General features: G+C 43.7%; 1 protein-coding gene across 5 annotated transcripts in view; it reads right to left on the bottom strand.

Annotated features, from left to right (window-relative positions):
• The window catches only part of KIF2A (kinesin family member 2A), an 86363-nt gene extending 63773 nt beyond the window's left edge, over positions 1–22590 (bottom strand). For 4 of the 5 annotated variants that reach the window (XM_050946939.1, XM_050946940.1, XM_050946943.1 and 1 more), the window contains exon 1: positions 22372–22590. In XM_050946939.1, coding sequence (XP_050802896.1) covers positions 22372–22435 — 64 coding nt within the window. In that variant the 5' untranslated portion in view covers positions 22436–22590. The remainder of the gene's footprint in view (positions 1–22371) is intronic. The other variant, XM_050946944.1, reaches the window with a different exon arrangement.
• Between the last annotated feature and the right edge of the window lie 266 nt (positions 22591–22856).

Raw genomic sequence — 22856 nt, 5'->3', positions numbered from 1 at the left:
TTTTACACACTGTGCCTTCTCCGCCCCAAAGATGAGTGCACTCAGCACTTTAGGCACGTCTGCCCCATTTCCACTGGTTTAAACTTTGCACTGTGTTCTCTTTATTGTTAAATCAATTTAAAAAAATCAGGATTGGGGGCGGCACTGGTTTGAATTAACAAAAAGCTTTGCTGACTAATTTCATTGAGGTACAATTCCCCGTAATAACATCCATTCCTAGTAAAACAGCCATATAAATCATGTAAGTTTCCTTCCCTGACTCTGCAGATACAATGCTGGTCCCCTGACTAGTTGGGAAAAATTGTAGAGGCACCCAGTCTGGCTGTTCAGAAAGCCCTGGAGGTCTCTCCACCTGTGCTTCCCAACCCTCAGTGAGGCTCTCTCCCTTGCTCTCACAGATGTTGTGCAAAATACAGAGAGCAGTTATAACATGAGACAGATATTTATCAGAAGTAGCCAGCCTCGTTATGAGACACCTCCCGCTTCCCTTCAGTCTACTAAATGCATACTCCATTGTCATTCTGCAGCTATTCGGTGTATAGTTAAACAGCTACTTTCTTCTATCCATGTGTCCACTAAAAGGCTTCATAAGCCAAGGAAGGAGAGTTTGATAAGCGGGGTCTCCCAGGATGACTGAAGGAATCACACTATTAATCGTCCACAGTTGTACTGAGAGCAGAAGTACAATTTTTCATTGCCTAAACCTGGTGTGATCCCAGGATCATGGAACTCTTCAGACCACCCCATTTTAATATCTCAACCAACCATGGTGATCAACTAGATCTTGCATCATCACAGAGAAATACCTTTTTCTGTTCATGGACTCTGAAACTTATTTTCTGAGGACATAGGGGGTTGCAAACTAAAGGGCATGTGCGGCCCAATTATCTGGATACAATTCAGGAACCCCAACCATGCAAATCTATCAATTCCCTGTGCACTGTGCACCTTCTTAATACTAGCACAAATCTCCATGACAGCAGCCCTCACAGTTGATCTGTCATCAATGAACTGGCTAGCTACTGAATGACAACAATTGGGGGAGGGCAAGCTTCCAGATGGCCATGGCCACACGCTTCTCTATACTGAGGGGAATTCTCATGTTGGTGTTCTGCCACCCTAGTGTGTCCTCTATGCAGATATCTAGGAAAGCAACCTTCTGTACCCTGAAGTTCTGCAGCTGCTGCTGGTCATCCCAGCTCTGAAGCACTATTTTGTCCCATCAATGTTGGTTGGCCAAGCCTAGAAGCAGCACTCCACCAAGTAAAGCCATTCCAGGAAAAGATCATGCAAAAGTTAAATGCTCAGTTTCATCCTCCTCCTCCAGTAGTATTCACATGGCTTCAGGGAGACTATACTTGTAGTTGTTTCCCAACCAATGGAGCCAGACTGTCACAGAATTATAGAATATTAGGGCTGGAAGAGACCTCAGGAGGTCATTTAGTCCAATCCCCTGTTCAAAGCAGGATCAACACCAACTAAATCATCCCAGCCAGGCCTTAAAAACCTCTAAGGATGGAGATTCCACCGCCTACTTAGGTAACCCATTCCAGTGCTTCCTAATATCCAACCTAGACCTCTCCCAATACAACTTGAAACCATTGCTCCTTGTTCTGTCATCTGTCACTACTGAGAATAACCTAGCTCCATCCTCTTTAGAACCCTCCCTTCAGGTAGCTGAAGGCTGCTATCAAATCCCCCTTCACTCGTCTCTTTTCCAGACTAAATAACCCCAATTCCCTCCGCCTCTCCTTGTAAGTCATGTGTCCCAGCCCCCTAATCATTTTCATTGCCCTCCACTGGACTCTCTTCAATTTCTCAACATCCTCTCTGTAGTGGAGGGGACCAAAACTGGATATAATACTCCAGGTGTGGCCTCACCAGTGCCAAATAGAGGGGAATAATCACTTCTCTCGATCTGCTGGCAATGATCCTACTAATACAGCCCAATATGCCGCGGGCCTTCTTGGCAACAAGGGTACACTGTTGACTCATACCCACTGTAACCCCCAGGTCCTTTTCTGAAGAACCGCTGCTTAGTCAGTCGGTCCCCAGTCTGTAGCAGTGCATGGGATTCTTCCATCCTAAGTACAGGACTCTGCACCTGTCCTTGTTGTACCTCATCAGATTTCTTTTGGCCCAATCCTCCAATTTGTCTAGGTCACTGTGGACCCTATCCCTACCCTCCAGTATATCTACCTCTCCCATTCATCCCATCATCCAGATCATGAACAAAGATATTGAACAAAACTGGCCCCAGGATTGACCCCTTGGGCACTCTGCTTGATACCGGCTGCCCACTAGACATTGAGCTGTTGATCACTACCCATTGAGCCTGACAACCTAGTCAGCTTTCTATCTACCTTATAGTCCATTCATCCAATCTTGATGGCAAGAATATTGTGAGAGACTGTATCAAAAGCTTTGCTAACGTCAAGATATATCACATCCACCGCTTTCCCCATATCCACAGAGCCAGTTTTCTCATCATAGAAGGCAATCAGGTTGGTTAGGCATGACTTGCCCTTGGTGAATCCATGTTGACTGTTCCTGGTCACTTTCCTCTCCTCCAAGTGCTTCAAAATGGATTCCTTGAGGGCCTGCTCCATGATTTTGTCGGGGACTGAAGTGAGGCTGACCGGTCTGTAGTTCCCCGGGTTCTCTTTCTTCCCTTTTTTAAAATGTAGGCACTATGTTTGCTTTTTTCCAATCATCCGGGACCTCCCCCAATCGCCCTGATCAGCATCTCTGGAGCATACTGTTTGTATTAATGGTTGCCAAGATTGTGGCACTCAGCACATGTTGCCTTACAGAAGTTTAAAAATGGTACTGAATCGCTAAAACTGGATAAATTGTGGGATATCGGGAAAGGAATCATGGGAGTTTACCACCTTGATCTCAACTCCCAGAATTCTAGTAGGTTCAGATGAGTATTCAGTACAATAGGCTAAGTAAGCACATATGTGCAGCTAATTAAATGTTGTCACACATGGAATACACTACAACAATTATTTAACATTACGTAACAGTACACAGTTTCGACTAAGTAGTGCACAGGTGTAGCTCCACTGAATCACCACAAGAAAGCTGCAAACATGCTGTGCATTATCTACTTAAACAGGAACTGGGCCAAGACATTGTGGCTAGTACTTCTGGGCAGGGATTGTGCTGCTTTATGATTTGTTTGTACAGTGGCTACCAAAAAATTACTACGCAACATTAAATATTCGGTATGAAAATGCTATGAGTTCTTTAATGACCAGATAGTCAACCAATTTCTTCTACAGCACACTTTTCCCCTTGAATGTCTTCCATCCAAGACACAGACCAACCTGTTTAGTTTGGATGTGACTGTCAGATCTAAAAGTACAACTGCACGCTTTAAACCCCCATTAAAAAAAACTAAGAAACTGTCTAATTCAATCTCCTTTATCTGATTTTTCCCGTCCCTAGATATTGTGCATTTACATTCTTCTATCCCACTTTTTTTTTTTTTAACACCGGATATCTTGCCTTCCTGGCTCCCTTAACTTTAATCTCTTCCACATCCTTGCTTCTGCATCGCTCTCCATTCCACCTTTTTATGGCTGTTGGATTTCCTTCCATTTCCCAGCACACGTAGAGCAAATCAACGTTGTTTCTTAAGTTGTTCAGATGCGATTAGATAGTGACACAAGGTCTCCCTCTACACACTAGGCTCAATTCACCTCTGTATCCATGGGGATTACTGTTTGCAACTTCTTGCACTGCTTCTGCAGATGCACCTAAGAGGAGATTCCAGGTCATCAGGAAGTGGTACCACTGTCACCCTCTGCCAGCCCAGGTCAGCTCTGCTCTCCAGCTAGGATTCTATAGGAACCATATTAGCACAGACTGCAAGGAAGATGTGCTCCCAGGAACTCTGGCCATGTCCTTCTTTGACCACAATTGTCCAATTTGTGGGCAGTGCCTAACAGACTTTCTCTCCCTCTTTTCTCCTCAGCACAGCCTGCACCTTGCACTGAACATTCAGATTGTGTATACGTAAGGCCACAGCCTGTGTTTCACCAGTAGAATCCAAGTAAACTGGGACCACTGACGGTGCTTCTTCAATGCTACCACAAATGGCAAGGGCCCCAAGTTTAAGCCTAAATCTGGATAGGCCATGACCAGGCCTTTTGACATGGGAAAGTTTTACCAATTATATTGATATACAAGCACAGAGTATGTGAGGGGGGACAATTCACTATAACCCAAGGTGTGAATTCAAACAGGCATAGTTAAAGCCAGGGGTAGGCAACCTATGGTACGTATGCCAAAGGTGGCAAGTGAGCTGATTTTCAGTGGCACTTACACTGCCGGGTCCTGGCCACCGGTCCGGGGAGCTCTGCATTTTAATTTTAAATGAAGCTTCTTAAACATTTTTAAAACCTTATGTACTTTACATACAACAATAGTTTAGTTATATATTATAGACTTATAGAAAGAGCCCTTCTAAAAATGTTAAAATGTATTACTGGCACGCAAAACTTTAAATTAGAGTGAATAAATAAAGACTCAGCACAGCACTTCTGAAAGGTTGCCAACCCCTAGTTAAAGCAGTATAACTCCCCTGTGAAGACACATTTATTGTAGTAAGAGTTTGCCTTGTTTGTTTGTTTGCATTACACCTCTTCACAAATGTACAAGCTACACTAAAAAAGATTACCCTTATAAAGGGATAGGAATGTCCACACAGGATTTAAACTGGTATGACTATATCAATTTAAATTCACATCTTGAGTTATATACTGCAGGTTTTTTTCCGGTGTAGACAAGGTCTAAAATTCATACATAGCCTTCCTTGCCTACCGTAAGTCTCTCACCATTTGGTAAGCTGATTGCCTCCTGTAACAGAGACAGGTGCCTCCTGAGCACCCCCTCATGACCAAACGTCATTCACTGCTGCCTTGCTACAATTTCTCCCCTCTGCAAGGCCCCTTAACTCACAGACAGGTAATTAAAATATCCTCCTCCTCCTCGGGTTCCATTTGTTGAGTCCTTATAAACTGGTCCTCCAGACTTCAACCCCAGTTCATTGACTCTCCCTCTTTCGGCAGGAAGTCCCCAGCCCTTCCTCCCAGAGCAAAGTCCCAATTCAAAGTCTCTCAGGCTTTACGTCAGTACTAGTCTCTAGCAAAAAGTCTTCTGCTCACTATCACAGTTTCCTCAGTCTCAGGGTCTTCCCTGTAAGAGCCTTTTACACACTCCACAGCTTCTCTATGATTTTCTCAGTTTTCCCCCTTCACTGCAGCCTCCTGCTGCTCTTTATAGGGTAATCACCCTGATCTCCTCCACGAGTAGTTCATTCTGTAATCAGGGTTGGTTAGTCCCATGCATTAAGGGATGAGCCACCCTGTTACACCCCATGACAGAGACCTCACTATAGTAGCAGACCATCACACCTATGTTCCTATAAATAATTTCCCAGGACTATTTGCAGGAGCAGAACTACCTGTAGAAAAAAAATAGAGACAACACAATCCTAATCTATTTCACTTGTTCTGGCAAGCACCTCTAGGTAAAGTCTGGGGTGAGACAACAGGTACAGTTCTCCACTAGATTTTCATACACAGTTAATGACCTTTAACAATTTGAACTCTTGCAAAAAGATTCTCTTTCAAAACTGGTTTAACAAGTTATCTGTTTTCCTGGTAAAGTGAGTAATATCTGTTTTTGTTTGTAAAGGTGTTATCTCTCTTGTCATACAAGGAGAGTTTTGGGGGTTAATTTGCAAGGCTCAATCAGCCATTCTTTACAAATTCTTAAAACTTTTTACCAGTGTTTTAAAATTGGAAAAGAAAATGTATTGAGATTACATTTCCTATAGGCTATGGGGTACTATTTAATGTTAAGTCCATTTGCCAGTCTAGAGTTAGGAGACAACTCAGAAATGAAAAGTTTGTTACTTAATTAACTAGTGAGACATTATAGGATTATCTTTGTTCACTGGCTGATATTTTAGAACTGCTATCTCTTCCATCGGAACAGAATAAAGGTAATATTCTACAGAACTGTGTAACAAAGTGGCCTATTCCTTTAAGGTCCCGAAGGCCTGGATTCAATCAGCCCAACCTGTGCTATTATTAACTGCCCCTCAACCTAAGGTGGCTGAACTAACTGGGGTCAGGTGACAGACAAACACCTGGGCTTCATAAAAGGTGTGCGAAAATGCCACTTGGAGAAAGAGCCACAGGGAGCAAGTTGGGCTCCTTTGGAAGGCCCTGAAGTACAGTCTAGAATGACTTCAGCAAAATAGCCTGGGAGTCCATGCTCTATCCTAGAGCGAGGAAGACTGAAAGGCAACCTATAGTGGACAAGACTGTGAGCGGACTCCAGAGAAGCAGCCTGGGAATCAAGCTCTATCCTAGAGCACAGACACAAATTGAGCCTGGAGCGTGGGTTGAAGAGGAGCCCAATGGGGCAGAACCACCATTTATTTGGATTTTAATTACACCAGAGGGTGACTGAACTCAGAGTGACCCAGACAGAGGACTGAGACATGGAAATCCTTGGGAGAGACAAAATATGCTACTGAGGGGAAACTGAGGTAGGCAATGCCTGAAATGCCACATTTGACCACAACAGGGGGATACTAGAGGGAAGGCAGATCCTATGACAACTCATCTTTAATAAGAAATCATATTTTGTAAGTCTTGAAGGAAAAGCAGTCCTCAAACTCAAGCAGTGGGCCATCCAGGAAGGCATTATTAAACTAGGAGTCTATTCCACATTAGGTCATCCAAATGCCAGAAGTTTTATCTTTGTCAAAGTAAATTAAAGAAGATCAAAGCAGCCTAGTCCTGGAATGGAGAAGACTGAATTTTCTCACAAAGAGAATCCAGCAGACCATAATAAAAGATGACAATACTCATTCCAACTCCATGCCAATCATGATCTGCTTTGTGGCAAAAAAATTAAACACTAGGATTCAATAAATAACACTACCAAAACCAAAAAAGTTATCTCTAGCTTCAAGGTGTAACATTAAAATAGGTACTACTTAAAATTTATGTTTTACAACAAAAAACTGGCAGAAAGTTTTATATCTTTACAATCGCCTCTTGCTCTCTGCAAACACTATTCCATTATATTTTTCTAGTACACAGCTGAATACAGCAGCTGTGAGACTAGGAAATGCCAGTAACCAAGTAGGCTGGCATAAACCTTGTCTCGCATATAAAGTGAGATTCAATTTCAAATGCTGAAGCACAATAGCCAAATGAATCTGCAGAGAGTTGTTGAAAGGCATCAGTCCTTGATTCATAGTCCATTTTCTGGAGTCAGAGTATTTTAAAATCTCAAATAAGAATTTTTATTAAAATGCATTTGATAGGGTAAAGATAGAAAAAATAATTAGATAAAGAATAATTTTCTACAACATAGACATCTCCAAAAAGGTGGTGGGGGGGGAGAAGAAATGCAGCAGCTGTTCCTGATGCACTAGGATTTCAAACTCAATGTTTCTTCAATTTCTGTTTCCTATAATCACAGGATTGTGATTCACATTACAGCACAACAGCTCCCCAAGAAGTCACACTGCTACAGATATCAGTCTAACTGAGAAGAATGCCTGTATTATCCATGTAAGAAAACTTGTGTTGCACAGCGTAAGGGATACCTGTGTTACTTCCCACAAACTGGAGTACTTATATTACACCTTTTATAGCTACACATTGTACATGTCACGTGAATTTAAAATTACTAAAATACAGTTAGCTTAGCTTTTAGCCACATTCTTCCAACACACATACCCTGTGCATTACTGACACCCTAGCTGTAAAAATGAAGAAAGTCAGTCATACGCCCTCATTTCCCAGAGACAGTATGGAAAGCTTGAAGGCAAGTGAGCAGGTAAGGCAAGTGCAAACATTCAGAGAAATTTCTTAGAGACTGGATAACAGTGCAGGAGAAAGTTTAGGAATAAGCAGAAATTGCAAAAACCCTTTGGCCAAATTAAACATCTCAACTAACTCCTAAATTCAGTCAGTATGTGCACTAAATTGTACATAGTTTTTTTTAATCCACATCTGTATTGGATGTTTTTTACCCAAGGAACGCCCTGAACCTGCTCTGACTCTGGAGGAAATGACCCCATACGGGACCAATACTTTAGAATCTTCCTAACAGATTTCAGTGTATTATGCAAGCTACTCATCAGCTGGAGCCAGCAATGATAGGGCAAAAAAATGTCGAAATGGTTTGTTAAGGATAATTACATTATGCTAAGGCATTTTCCCCACAGGAGAACTGCACACACTCTATGATGCTTATAGATTGGCTCCAATGCTTTCCTTCCTGCTAGAGTTTTTATACAGAGTAATGGGAGGATTAGAGAGCAAATGTGATGTTTAGTTGTGTATCGTCAGACCTGGAATCTTTGTGGGAATTGGAATTAACTTGTTCTATTAGTTTTGCATTTGTTACTTGGGGCTGTGTGGTTGTTTCAGAGATATTCCTAGGGCTTCTCCACAGCACAGTGATTTAAGTCAGGATTTCAAATTGCATGCAGAAAAATACAAAGTGTCCCTTGTAGATCATTATAACTTCTGTTTTTGGGGAAAGGCTGCACTCTTTTTTTCTGGCTTAAGCTTGCTGGGACAGTGAGAAGTAACTTAAAATTAGTATGTGACCTCAAAATCAGCTAACTGTTTGTAATGGTTCCAGGTTAAGATGGCATGAAAATGGGAATTGTTAGAGGCAATTTTCATGAAAGAAAACAAAGAACTTTAGTGTAATATATCTGACCTTATCTCTTAAAGAATGTGGGAGATGTTACTCTAGTTCAGACCAGTGGTCTTTGACAGTGGTCAGCACTAGATGCTTCACAGGAAGTTGCAAGAAAACCTAAAGTAGATGTTTACCTATTCTAGGTATCTATACAAGTACCTACATAGGCCTCATCACTGGAATCTCCATGTGCCTCCCATTCCTTAAAAGATGACAGGGTCTAATTGTGGAATAGTTTGTCAATTGGCAAGAGGTATCCTCACCTCAGTCAGTCAGTCAATAATCAGTCAATTATAACAAGATAATGCTCATGTTAAACATATCTGGCCATGTTATAATCCTCTGAAAATTTTCATTTCCACAGTAAAAGTGCAATTGTACATTGAAAAAATTCTCCTGAAAACTACTCTGGAAATAGTATATTAAAAATTATGTTAAAAGACAAAATACTGAGGTTATAAAATCAAGCCCAAGTTAGGAAGTACCAGAATTATAGTTGCCCATGCAACCTTAACTCTGCCCCCATATGCACATTACAATATAGACTCTTATTAAAATGACGACATTGTTTTCTTCCACAGAACCTCAGCCTCATTCAGCGTGTAGGATAGATAATGCTCAGTGAATTAATCAGTTTTACATAGAGGGGAAGGCTGTTGCATATGAAACACTACCTCATTCGCTACTTAAATTGGAAAGTGTGTTGCTAATAAGGCATAGGTCTGCAGGAAGAGGAAAAAATGGTCTTGTGGTTAAAGCACTTAAATATATAGCAAAAGAACTGGGACCTATCCTTGGCTCTGCCACAGATTTCTTATGCAATTCTGGGCAAAAAACATTTAAGACCAAAATTTTCCACAGATGGCCTCTACTGTGTTTCTATATTTTGGCATCCAATCTGACACTCCTGGAGCCCAATCTTCTTTAAGCGCTCAGCAGTCACACTAAGTTAAAGTCACTGAGAATTATGAATCTTCAGCAACTCTGAAAAGTCAGACCCTAAGTGTCACCCAATCACTGAAACATTCAGTAGAGACACTTGCAAATACTGGCCTTAAATCTGGACCTCAGTTCCCCCACCTGTAAAACGATTTTGCCTCCCTACCTCACATGGGTGTTGTAAATATGAAGTGGTTAATGTCTGTGGGGTGCAGGGACAACACATGATGAGGAGGATAATAAATATTCAACAGCTGTCTCAACCACTGAGCACCATCTATGCTGTGCACTCAATGAGAGAGGAGTCCTGTAGGGATAAAGGGCAGTCTCTAATTACATTATATGCAATCACAATGCATATATTACTTTCCTCCATGTGAAAGATTACATAGGCAATCCTCAATTCTGACATTTCCTAACTTGCCCCGTGCAGTTTATTCCACAGACGAGAACTGAGACACCAAAACAGGCATCAAGCTCTGGAACACCAGCATATCAAGACATATGCTGAACTACTTTAAGTAATAATGCTGCTGGAGCACCAAGACAGGCACTGAAGCATCAACACAAGAGCCACAGGTGCCAAAATGGAGGCTGAGCACCAAGCACACACTGGTACAGAGGCACCAGTAACACCCAAAAACAGTCACTGAAGTGCCAAGGTGAACGCCAAAGTATAAAACTGCCATAGCTGGAGAGCTAAAGCTCAAGAGAAAGGACTAAGCTCCAATCCATTTCTTACACTCATGCTACACTTCAGCTGAGGTAGTAGATAAGAAGCATAGACCAATCTTGGGAGTACAGTCATACTAGATTCAAGCTTGCTATGTTGGCGCTCCTCCCCCATAAGGATTACCTGGAACTGTAGTCTATTTCTACTATAAATATGTTTTGTTTGAAACATGGGAAGACTTAAAAGTGTAAGAAAAACAATCACTGTTCTGCTGACTTTTCATTTTACAAGTATATCTATAAATTTTCCTGGTAAATACAGAACATAAGTTTGCATAGTTTCCTCTTTTACAGAGGCTTTTGGTTACACACCCCTTTGATGCGTATCTGAGTTTTTAGTTTTCATTTTCTTTTCTTTGAAAACCCTGAGAGATTTTCCTGCTTCAGATTCCCAGACTCCTCTGAGAATCTTTTCTTCCATTTATTCATTTTAAAACAGATCCAATTGCCACCTATCCAGTGACTTCAAATGACACTTCCACAAGTTTATCATTTTGACACAACAGATTTGAGTAGAAATCTGGATGTTCCATTTTAGCTACTAGAACAAGGGTCGGCAACCTCTGGCACACGGCTCACCAAGGTAAGCACCCTGGCGGGCTGGGCCGGTTTGTTTACCTGCTGCGTCTGCAGGTTTGGCCAATCACGGCTCCAACTGACCGATGTTCGCTGCACCAGGCCAATGGGGTCTGTGGGAAGTGGCGCAGGCCGAGGGATGTGCTGGCCACAAAGAACTAAGGAGAATTTTCTGTGTGACATTATGATGCACTCTGTCATCGAGAAACGAGAACTAAAGGAGTGGCGGGACAGCAAAAAGAGGGACCGAAAGAACGCGGCACGCCAGAACGAAGTCATGGAGCAGCTCTTAAACATTATGGAGCACCAAGAGGACATGCTCCAGGCAATACTAACACTGCAAACCAAGCAGCTCTGAGCCCGCCCTCACCTGCAGCTGCTGTCGCAAAACTCTTTCCCATGCAACCCGCAGACACCGCCACCAGACTCTGATCAATCTTTTGCTTCCAGTCTGTACCGGATGCATACCACTCCTCCCCCGTCACAGTCCAGCCCTGCGGACACCCACTACCCTCAAGACCCATCCCTCTGCAGTTTAGCCCTGCTGAAGTACAGTACCCACTGCACTGTACTCCAAAAGGAGAAGGATAGATATAATCCCTGGACATACACAAATCTTTAACCATTCTGGGACCCCACCTCCTTCTGGGACCTTCCCTTCCCCCTCAGTGCTAGTGGGTTTTTTTGTTTGACTCTCTTCTCCAGTTGTTTTTTAATAAAAGAATTGTGTTGGTTTGAAAGCAATCTTTATTCTATTAATTGAAGCAAACAGAACCCTGCAAAGCAACAGACAATTATCTTAACCCTTTATATTGCATTGTCTGCACCAATCACAATCACCTTTAAACAGCCCAAGAGCACTCAACAGTCCTTCTGCACTTGCTCAGCCTGTTGAACCGCTCCTTGCCGCTGTCAAGGTGTCCCATGGATAACTTCATAAGTCATGGTATTAAGGGATAGGAGGGGTCTCCCAGGATCACAATGGGTATTTCAACTTTCCCTACAGTGATCTTCTGGTCCGGGAAGAAAGTCCCTGCTTGCAGCTTCCTGAACAGGTCAGTGTTCCAAAAGATGCAGGTGTCATGTACCTTTCTGGACCAGCCTGTGTTAATATCTGTGAAACGCCCATGGTGATCCACAAGCACTTGGAGAACCATTGAGAAATGCCCCTTCCAATTAATGTACTCGGTGGCTAGGTAGTCTGGTGCCAGAATTGGAATATGCATGCCATCTATCGCCCCTCCACAATGAGGAAAGCCCATTTGTACAAAGCCATCCACAATGTCATGCACGTTGCCCAGAGTCACGGTCTTTCGAAGCAGGATGCAATTAATGCTCCTGCACACTTCCGTCAACACCTATCCAACCATCGACTTTCCCACTCCAAACTTGTTAGCAACCGATCAGTAGCAGGCTGGAGTAGCCAATTTTCACAGTGCAATCACCACACGCTTCTCCAATGGGAGAGCAGCTCTCATTCTAATGTCCTTGAACCGCAGGTCTGGGGCAAACTCATCACACTGCCATAGATGTGGCTTTCCTCATCCGAAAGTTCTGCAGCCACCGCTCGTCATCCCAGACTTGCATGACAATGTGATCCCACCACTCAGTGCTTGTTTCCAAACCTCAAAAGCGGCGTGCCCCTCCGCCTTCCCATAACTCTTAGCAGCAGCAGCAGAAGAGATGCACTGTGGTATAGCTGCCTAGAGTGCACCACTCTGAATACCACTGCAAGTGCCGCAAATGTGAACACACTATTGTTCCGGCCCTCTGACAGTATGAACACACAACAGCAGTTTCCCTTCAGCACTCTCTGAGCGGTGCTATAACTCTGCCAGTGTAGACATACCCTTAGATTAGGTTTTGTACATGAAAAAGCTCAGATCTTCAAACCTCCAACAAAATTAACACTTACCGAAATCTAATCTTATGTTTAGAATCTTTTTTGAGTGTAGCCTTTTAGAATGGTCCTTTTTTGCCATTATTGTTCATAACTGGAAGATTCTCCTTCATCTAAAGCTGAACATATTCTTCTATACAATGATTTCCATGAACTATCTATCCTCTTCCAAAATTGTTGCTATCGCATCCAAGCAAAAATGGCTGAACATGATGGAGTTTCTTTTAAATGTAAACTTAACTCCATTTCCTGGGTTTGTAATACTTGCTTCTGGGATAGTTTCAAAATCGCTGGAAGTGTTTTTAACCTTGTATTACTGATGTATACTCTAAAACTTCTTGCCACTTTTGCATAGTCTTCCTCTGTGACTAAACATTTAAATCACAAACTTGCTAGGAGAAGTAATAAACCACTTTTTTGTAGGATTTGTGCCTACAGGGCCACTGTCAACCTATTCAGATACCTTAAAATTAAGGGCTCACAAACCCAAAGACAGGGCCCACATTTTAGCAGCTTTTCACTTGTAACCTAGTCTATTTTTCCCTTTGTGCAATTTTATATGTCTACTCATTAGTCTTGCCACATCAACCTTAACAGTCTTTTCCTCCTTGATGTTGACACCCTTCAGATATTTGAAATTGTATGTCACCTCTTATTCTTTCACTCTTCACCCCAAGCTATACATATTAAATTATCTTAAATCATTCTTCATATTTTAATTGCTCCAAGCCCTTTTTAGTTCCAGTTCTGTATATCCTTATCCTTGAAATCCCAGTGGATGAAATGGCAACAATCAAATATTCATTTAAAAACCTACAAAAACAATGACCCAACAGTGCAAGGCTGCTATTCATTTTTAGTCAAATTTTATGGTACAGAAATATAAAAACATTCTTTCAAAATGAAAGACATGGTAAGAGCTAAACGGATTTAATTTCACCCACAAGCCACCTCTTTGTATGTGTATTTTCTCTTTCCCCAAACACCTGTATCCTTTTCCCTCCAGTATTTCTCTTACACTCCTCATCCGCTGACATGCTTTAAGTAGCATTTATCTCAGCAACTGGGGAGAGAAGTGCTTCAGAGGAGGACTTGGTGCTTCTGCAGCCACACCAACTCCATAATATGAGAAGGGAAGATTTTCTGAAGGGAAGCTTCAGATCAGCTCTTTAGACAGTTGCTGGGGATCCAGAGAGTAGCTTTCTAGCTGCTCCCGGACTAATAGTTCAATCTTTGTAAGTGACTGGCCAATGTAAAGAGTGGGGGCTGAGCCAAATCTTCTACTCGGCAGGCTGAGCTACAGTGTGGGTTTCTCTATCAGGGAAAAAGAACTGGGAAGGGAAAGGAGGCCATGATTATGTAATCCCAGTGATCACACAGGAGCTTTAAATCCACCATTAGAAGTAGCTTTACACTAAGCAAGCCTGTGGTATAGAAGTACTAAAGAAAACAAAATTTCTCTAAGAAAGAAGAACTCTATTGTTGACTTTCAAGAGCTATCTATAATCAAACAGTGTAGAAAAGTAGCATAAATACCAGGAAAGGCTGCAAGTTACATCTTTAATTTTAAAGCCAATGTACAGCACAGTGAAAAACTAATGGTTTTTAAAGTTTGAATTACACAATATGCCACAAACAAGTAACAACACTCTTTGTCATGTTGTCTGCAGGGACTGAACCCAGAATGGCTGAATCTAAGAACATGAGCCTTTACTACTCAAACTGAAGGGTCATGTCCATTAGCTCAGATGCAGTAGCAGACTCAAAGCTCTTTATGTGGTCTAGCCTCTAACTGGAGAACAAAGATACATTGTGTCAGCATGGATTACCCAGGGATAAGGTAACTGAGTCAAGTTATTTGTTAGCAGATTTGAGCAGTCTTAAAACCAACCAGGCCTGGTCCACATTTAAAAATTTGACCAACCTAAACTACAATACTCAGGGATGTGAATTTTTCCCACCCCTGACTACCCAGTTAAATGTTCCTAATCCCTAGTGTAGACATAGCTAGGTCAATGGTAGCATTCTTCCATTGATCTAGCTACCGCCACTCAGAGGGGCAGATTAACTACAGAAACAGAACAACCCCTTCCATTGCTGTAGAAAGCATCTATACTACAGCTCTATAGAGGCACAGCTAGCTACAGCTGCACCACTTTAGTGCCCAAAGCATAGACATGGCCTCAATCACAAAACATATCTGTCATCAAAGAAGAGAGCGAAAGTGTGCTCTTACTTCAAGTTAGCCACAAGGGTCTGCAAAACAGCAGGATGACCCAAACTTAACACAATTATATAGGGTCATACTGGACTTTCAACCTTAATATGAAATTCCCAATGATATCAGTAGAAGTTGCACATATAAAGAATATGATACAGGAGATCTTGACAAATTGAGGCCAGCAGCGCTCTTTCAAGGAGGAGCAATATCAAAATTCTGCAAAATCTAAGGCTTTATTTTAAAAAACTAAGTTTACAGCACTTATTGTTACAAAGATTACTCTCAGGTAATGTTTTTAAGGTTAACAACTGTAGTAATGTCGCTATAAGTCTAGGAAATGCCATACAAGATCAGACCCGTAGTCCATCTAATCCAGTACCTTGTCTCTAAAAATGATCAGGATCAGCTGCTTCAGAGAAAAGTACAATAAACCCTGCAGTAGGCAGCTGCAGAATAATATGCCCATAGGGAAAGTTTATTCCTAAATTCCATCAGTTAAAGACTGGCTTATGTACTGCAGCCAGTGGTTTATAGCCCTTCCAAGACTCTTGGGATTTTTTTGTGTTTTATTCATTCTTAGTATAACACTCGATATTTTTTCCATCCATGTCAACATTCAGTTGTTTTTTTTAAATCCTACAAAGCTCTTTGCCTCAATGATATCTTGTGGCAATGAGTTCCACAAGCTAATTCTGTATTGCTTATTCTCTTTTATCTGTTTTAAATTAGCCATCTTTTGATATCATGGAAAGTCCTCTTGTTCTTGTATTATAAAAAAGGTGAATAGAGGTGCTTGATCCATCTTCTTCATATCATTCAATCGATTCCAAGGCCAGAAGGGACCATTATCATCTAGTCTAACCTCCTGTACAACACAGGCCAGAGAACTTCCCCAAAATAATTCCTAGAAAATGTTAGAAAAAAATCCAGTCTTGATTTTAAAATGGTCAGTGATAGAGACTTCACAACAACTCTTGGCTATTTGTTCCAATCATGAATTACCCTCACTGTAAAAAAAATTATGCCTTATTTCCAATCTGAAGTTGTCTAGTTTCAACTTCAAACCATTGTATCATATTGTACTTTCTCTGCTAGATTAAAGAGCCCATAAGAGCTATCCTTTGGGTACAGCAAATCGGGGTGACTGCCCCAGGCCCTGCACTTTGGGAGTCCCCATACTTCAATAAAATCATAAGGAGGCGGGCGGGGAGGTGAGGCAGGTACAGAGCAGGGTGAAGAGGTGAACAGGGAGGCGAGCGGCAGGTGGGCCAGGGGAGGGGGCACAAGAAGCCCCCTACCAGAGCCTCCCCCTCCTCATATTACCTCCTGCCTGCCAGCAGGCCCTGCCAATCAGCACCTCCCCCTCTCTCTCAGCGCTTCCCGCCTGCCATGGATTAGATGCTTCGCAGCATCGGGGGCACTGGGGAAGAAAGGGAGAGAAGTGAGGGTGCAGTGCATTCAGGGGAGGGGATGGAACTGGGCGGGGCAGGAAGAGGTGGGCAGGACCTGGGTGGGGGATCCTCCAGCCAATTAGAAACTCAGTGCTTATGCCCTGGGCCCCATGCCCCCCTTAGGGATGGCTCTGGAGCCCATTATCAAATATTTGTTCCCCATGTAGATATTTACAGAGTAACCAATTCACCCCTTAGCCTTCTCTTTGTTAAGCTAAATAGACTCAAAGATCACAATCAATATAAGGCAAATTTTCTAATCCTTCAGATATTTTCATGACTCTTCTCTGAACCCTCTGTAATTTATCAACCTTCTTGATCTGTGGGCATCATAATGGGACACAGTATTCCAGCAGAAGTAACACCAGTGCCAAATACAGAGGAAAAATAACTCCTCTGCTCCTCCCTGAGGTTTCCCTGTTTATACATTCCAGGATCACATTAGCTCTTAAGAACATAAGAATGGCCATACTGGGTCAGACCAAAAGTCCATCTAGCCCAGTATCCTGTCTTCCGACAGTAGCCAATGCCAGGTGTCCCAGAGGGAATGAACAGAACAAGAAATCATCAAATGATCCATTCCCTGATGTTTTGGTGACAACTTCAGACTGGGAGCTAAAATTCAGCTGCTTATCCATCATGCACCTAGATCTTTTTCCAAAGTCACTGCTTCTGAAGACAGAATTCCCCATCCTGTAATTATGGCCTACATTCTTGGTTCCTAGGTGTATACATTTAGCCATATTCAAACACATATTGTTAAATTGTGCCCAGTTTACCAAGTGATCCAGATCACTCTGAATCAATCCTCTTCATTATTTACCGCTCCCCAATTTTTGGGTCATCTGCAAACATTATCAGTGAGGATTTTTTGTTTTCTTCCAGTCATGAATAAAAATGTTAAACAGCATAGGGCTAAGAAGTGATGCATGCAGGACCCTGCTGGAAACACACCCCCTCAATGACAATTCCCTGTTTACAGTTACATTTTGAGACCTATCAGTTAGCCAGTTTTTAATCTATTTAATGTGTGCGGTGTTAATTTTAATATTGTTCTAGTTTTTTAATCAAAATGTTGTGCAGTACCAAGTCAAATACCTTACACAAGTCTCAGTATATCATGTCAACACTATAACCTTTATCAAACTTGTAATCTCATAGTTTGACAGGCTCTATTTTCCATAAACCCATGTTAATTTGTATTGATTACATTACTCACCTTTAATATTCATTAATCTAGTCTCGCATCAGCCACTCCACTAGCTTGCCTGGGATCAACATTAGGTTGATGGGCCTACAATTATCGGGTCAATCCGTTTACCCTTTTTTATAAACTGGCACAACATTAGTTGTCTTCCAGTCTTCTCAAACTTCCCGAGTGCCCCACGACTTATTGAAAATCACCATTAATGGTGCAGCACGCTCCTCAGCCAGCTCATTATTGTGTCACCTCTTATTCATCCCCTAAATTAAACATTCCCAGTCTTTACATTGTCTTCATATTAAAGTTTTTCTACGCTTTTATTCCTTCTTCCCACCCACCTGTGAGGCCTCTCTATTTCTACTAAATCATTTTTGAGGTAATGAGCAGCACTGAACAGAGTATTTCACGTGGATGGAAAACACCAATTTGTACACCGGTATTATAATAGTATAATAATGTCAGTGTTCTTTCCCATACTATTCCAAGCCTGCAGAGACACAGCTCTAGTACTATTTGGGCAAGAAGGGAAAAAAGTGGGGTGAAGAAGCTGCTGCTCTGTGGGTTGGACTGGGCAGGGAGCACCATGGGAAGAGGAAAGGTATTCCAGCGACCCCAGCAAAGGGATGCAGGGCATGGGGTATACTTTGCCTATCTCACCAAAAAACTGTATTTGTAGAACGAAAGCCAACATAAGATGATTTATTATGGAGAAGAGTTAGTATAAAGTGATTTACTGAGAGTGGCCATCATTAGCTGTATTACTGTGTGAGTGAAATGGAAGCAGCATTAATTGATTTGGGTTAGTTTGTATATATTTATTTTAGTAGTGGGCAGCTATTACTCAGGTGTATTACTCAAGCAGCAAACAGCAATGTTTGGACCCCAGCAACATGGTACATGCTGGAGAACAGGAAACACAGGCACAGCCTGTGGCATTGATATATTTTAGTCTGGTGAGCAGGTTTAGTCCATAGGGCCAGGAGGTAATGGGAATGTTGTTCAAACTGCGCAGATATGGCACATAAAATTCAAACTATGTTAAGTTATTCATGTGATTGAGGTTTTGCTTCCAAACAGAGCTGTTACTTGTAAATGGGGTTAACGGATACTCTTTCCCAGCTACATGTTCATTATTTTGAAACATGAACACTACATTTAAATATAATAGATGCTTTTTAAGTAACTGAATTCGTTGGCTGGTTTCTGCTGTTCCATTCTAAATGAAGGGAACTAGTTATTCTCTACAATTAAAATTCAAGATATCAAGATGGCATTTGTACCAATGCTTATCTGAAGAAACCAACATTTCCCTGCGAAAGCTAGTATAACGTCTCTTCTTGGGAATATTGAGTTTCATCCCAAAGCTGTCATGATATTTTGGCTACAGATTCTAATAATATATTTTATTTCTATTATACGTATTTTCCATTTGCATTATACAGGAGACCACGGTTGGAAATTTAAATCCTAATCACAATGAAAAACACAATAATTCATCTTACTGGAGTTTTCTGATGCCCTTGCTCTTAAGTGTATTATTCTATCATTATACTTATTTTTTGTTTGTATATGTAAGACCATCAAGAGTGGTACAAGAATCTAAATCAAAGTATTTTATAGAAAGCTGCTATTCCTTACAATAATTATAAAATTGTGGACTTTCATTTTTTTTAAGGGGGGGGCTTAAAGTGTTACAATTTCAATGCAGCTCTGTGCAGAGAAGCATTTAAAATAACTGGTGCACAAACTGGAGACTCTGCCTACCCTTTGGTGTCACTCTAGAAACTGATCAAAACTTTGTTGTCTGATGCTAAAGAATATTCAGGTAAACAGATAGATAAACAGCTACTTCATTTTTAGAGATCATACTTACCACTCAAATTAATGTTTCGTTTTAGAAAGGGTATGTGTTCACTCAGGAGTTAGCCTGGACTCTTACCTGAATGTTGCCATAACCCAGGGGCGGGCAAACTTTTTGGCCTAAGGGCCACATCCGTGTTGCGAAACTGTATGGAGGGCTGGGTAGGGAAGGCTGTGTCTCTCCAAACTGCCTGGCCCCCACCCCTTATCCAACCCTTCCCACCCCGATTGCCCTCCTCAAACCCCTGACCCATCCAACCCCCCCTGCTTCTTGTCCCCGATCGCTCCCCCCCAGGACCCCAGCCCCTAACCTCCCCCTGGTACCCCTCCGCCTCAGTTCTCCCTGCCACCAGAGCTCTGGCCTGCCGCTGCTGCCGGGCAGCACAAGTGGCATGGCTGGCTCCAGCCGGGCGGTGGGGCTGTGAGCTCCAGCTGCTCTGAGCAGCATGGTAAGGGGGGGTTGGATAAGGGGCAGGAGGTCCCGGGGGCAGTCAGGGGACAGGGAGCAGGGGGTGGCTGGAGGGGGTGGAGGTAAGGGGGGGCAGTCAGGGGACAGGGAGCGGGGGGGGGGATTTGGATAGGGGGTGTGGTCCTGGAGGGTAGTTAGGGGCGGGGGTGTGGATAGGGGTTGGGGGCAGTCAGGGGACAGGGAGCAGGGGGGGTTGGATAGATGGTGGGGATGGGAGCTAGCCTCCCCGGCTGGGAGCTCAAGGGCCAGGCAGGATGGCCCCGCAGGCCGGATGTGGCCCGCGGGCTGTAGTTTGCCCACCTCTGTCCTAACTTTTCATTCAGGCTGCTAATCTGCTCCTTTTGCAGCGAGACATAGGTCAAATCACTCCAATGCTGACAGTCCTCTAGTGCCTTCTCACAGTTCCCCCATGTGCCCAGAAGGAAAGTTTTTCCCCAATTCATGAGAAAATATGACATATGCCCCAGAAGTTCTAGTGGCACACAAGGGTGTGCAGCACCAGTGAGGACACATAATCTGGGTATAGAGTCACAGCATGGCTGCTCACACCCTGTTGGGCTAACCCAGGTGCAGATCACCCACATTTTTTTCTGTGTATATGAAGAAATACCCAAAATATTTTAAGGACATCAAATACTTTTATTGGAATATATGCAATCATTACACGTTTTGCTGCATCACTTAAACCAATTAATAATATGGGTATTATATACATGACTTAAGTGTTCTCATTTCTGGTGTCAAAAGTTACTAGAAGTAGTCAGGAAAACAATTATTGTATGAGGCAAGTTTTTTCCAATGTAAGCAAGACACACAATCCCCAGTTATAACTACTGAAAACTCACAGAACTCTCAGTGAAATCTGACAAGCACAATGAGATATAAAAAAAAAAAAAACAGTATCTATAAAGAAATCTGCAATAGGTCAACACACAACCAATGAAAAGCCTATCCGGTTCTTTGTGTCACACACAAGTCATTATTCACAAACTGAGATGTTATGTATAATGAGTGATGGCAGTCTAATGACATAACAAAAATGCAGTGTTTAAGAACATTCAGTCTAGAGAGTGGGAAGGGAAGGTAGTTAACAGCACATCCTCATGCAGTTTGTATGCTGCCTCATGCTCTAGCCACACTCTAGTTTCAGCACCCTGGATCTCCAGGTTTTTCTCAGCTACTGCACAAGCATCTGAACTTCCCCAGAATGGTTCTGACCATTCACACTGCTGGAGAATAAACTGACTTTCCAGAGACAATCCCAACATGAACCCACCCCACGGGGCTTCTGTTCTCCACTGGTTGGGGGGATGTGCTGACGTATCCTCATTCAAATTACAAAGCTGGGGTATGAGAGGCCTGCCCACTGATTCAGCAACCAAAATCCCCATCCAGCCTCTGCCCATAAGCTTCCATCCAAACAAAATACCCATCACACAAGGGATATCACCCCAAAACCCAGTCACTCGTCTCCTAACTTCATGTGTATCTCCAGAAACCGCTGCACATGCTACTGAGCAGGCAGGAAGGGAAACACACTGGATCAGCAACAGAGAAGTCTAAACACAGAGCAGTGTATTTATATTGCAAAGAGGTACAGAACGGCCAAAAGAGCATCAGGTTTTTTGTTAAATGATGATGGAGGGAGGGAGGGAGTGTCCCAAGCCATCTCTCTGGCGCTGTACACTGCGTACACTGTAAGTACAGCTAATCACAGCTTGTGTTTCACTGTGACTGAGAAGTTACTGCCGTACATGACAATACCCTTCCTCACCCCTTCTGCTCCTTCCCCCCAGCCCATCTCTCAAGCGCCCCCCGCCTAAACTTCCCTCTCTGGGTCTCCCCTCCCCCCAGTTATCCACCGCCTCACCCCAGACAGACCTTGCCCATTTTCATTTTTGCCTTCCCTTCTCCGCTCCCAATCAACCCATATCCCCCCCAGCTCACTCCCTCCCTCCCCCCCTTGCTCAGCCACACCCCCCCCGAGCCAGACCATCTCCCCTTACCAGCCCCTCCCCTCCTCCCAGCACTGCAGCAGCCTCCCGGTCTCCAGCGACGGCGGCTGCCGCCCGTGTCCTCGCGCCGCCCCTCCTCCCCCACAACGCACCCGGGAAACGACAGCAACGTTCCCTAACAACCGCAGCAAACAGCAGGCCCGGCCCCTCCCTGGGCCCCGCGCGCACAATGAGCCCCGCGCGCAGCCCCCTGCCTCGCGGGGGAGATGGGGGGGGCGGGGGGCTGCGGCCGCTCAGCCTCCTCCCCTTCGCTCACCATCGCTGCGCTTGATCTCCACATAGATCCCGATCTGGATCTTGCCGAAGTTGGCCGCTGCCATCGCTTCATGGGGCAGCCGGGGTCCGAGGCGCTACCGGGCGGACGCGCAGGGGGCGGGGAGGGCACAGGGCAGCGGCAAGCGGCTCCGGGGGAAGGGAGAAAAGGCGCCGGCCGGATACAACAGGCGCTGGGAGCCGCTGCGCCTGCGCACTTCATGGAGGCGTCACTCGGCGGGACCGGCTTAAGGGGTGGGAGGGGAAGGTGGCAGCTCCGGCTTGGTCTCCGCCTGCCGCCTCCTCCCACGGCAGAAGTGGGTGCTCGGCCCACTGGCCTGGCCGAGCCTCGCCATCTCCCCTGCCCCTCGGGAGCTCTGCCCGGGAGCGCTCGCGGGGATGTGGCGGTGAGCTCGCCATGGCCCTGCCTACGGTACCCGCCCCGCCGCTGTGATTGCTCCTCGCGGGACTGCTGCCCCGGCTGAGCTC

The sequence above is a fragment of the Gopherus flavomarginatus genome, chromosome 3 (genome assembly GCF_025201925.1).
Source record: "Gopherus flavomarginatus isolate rGopFla2 chromosome 3, rGopFla2.mat.asm, whole genome shotgun sequence".
Lineage (NCBI taxonomy): Eukaryota > Metazoa > Chordata > Testudines > Testudinidae > Gopherus > Gopherus flavomarginatus.
Note: the sequence above shows the minus strand (reverse complement) of the source record. Positions and strands in the feature narration are given on the sequence as shown.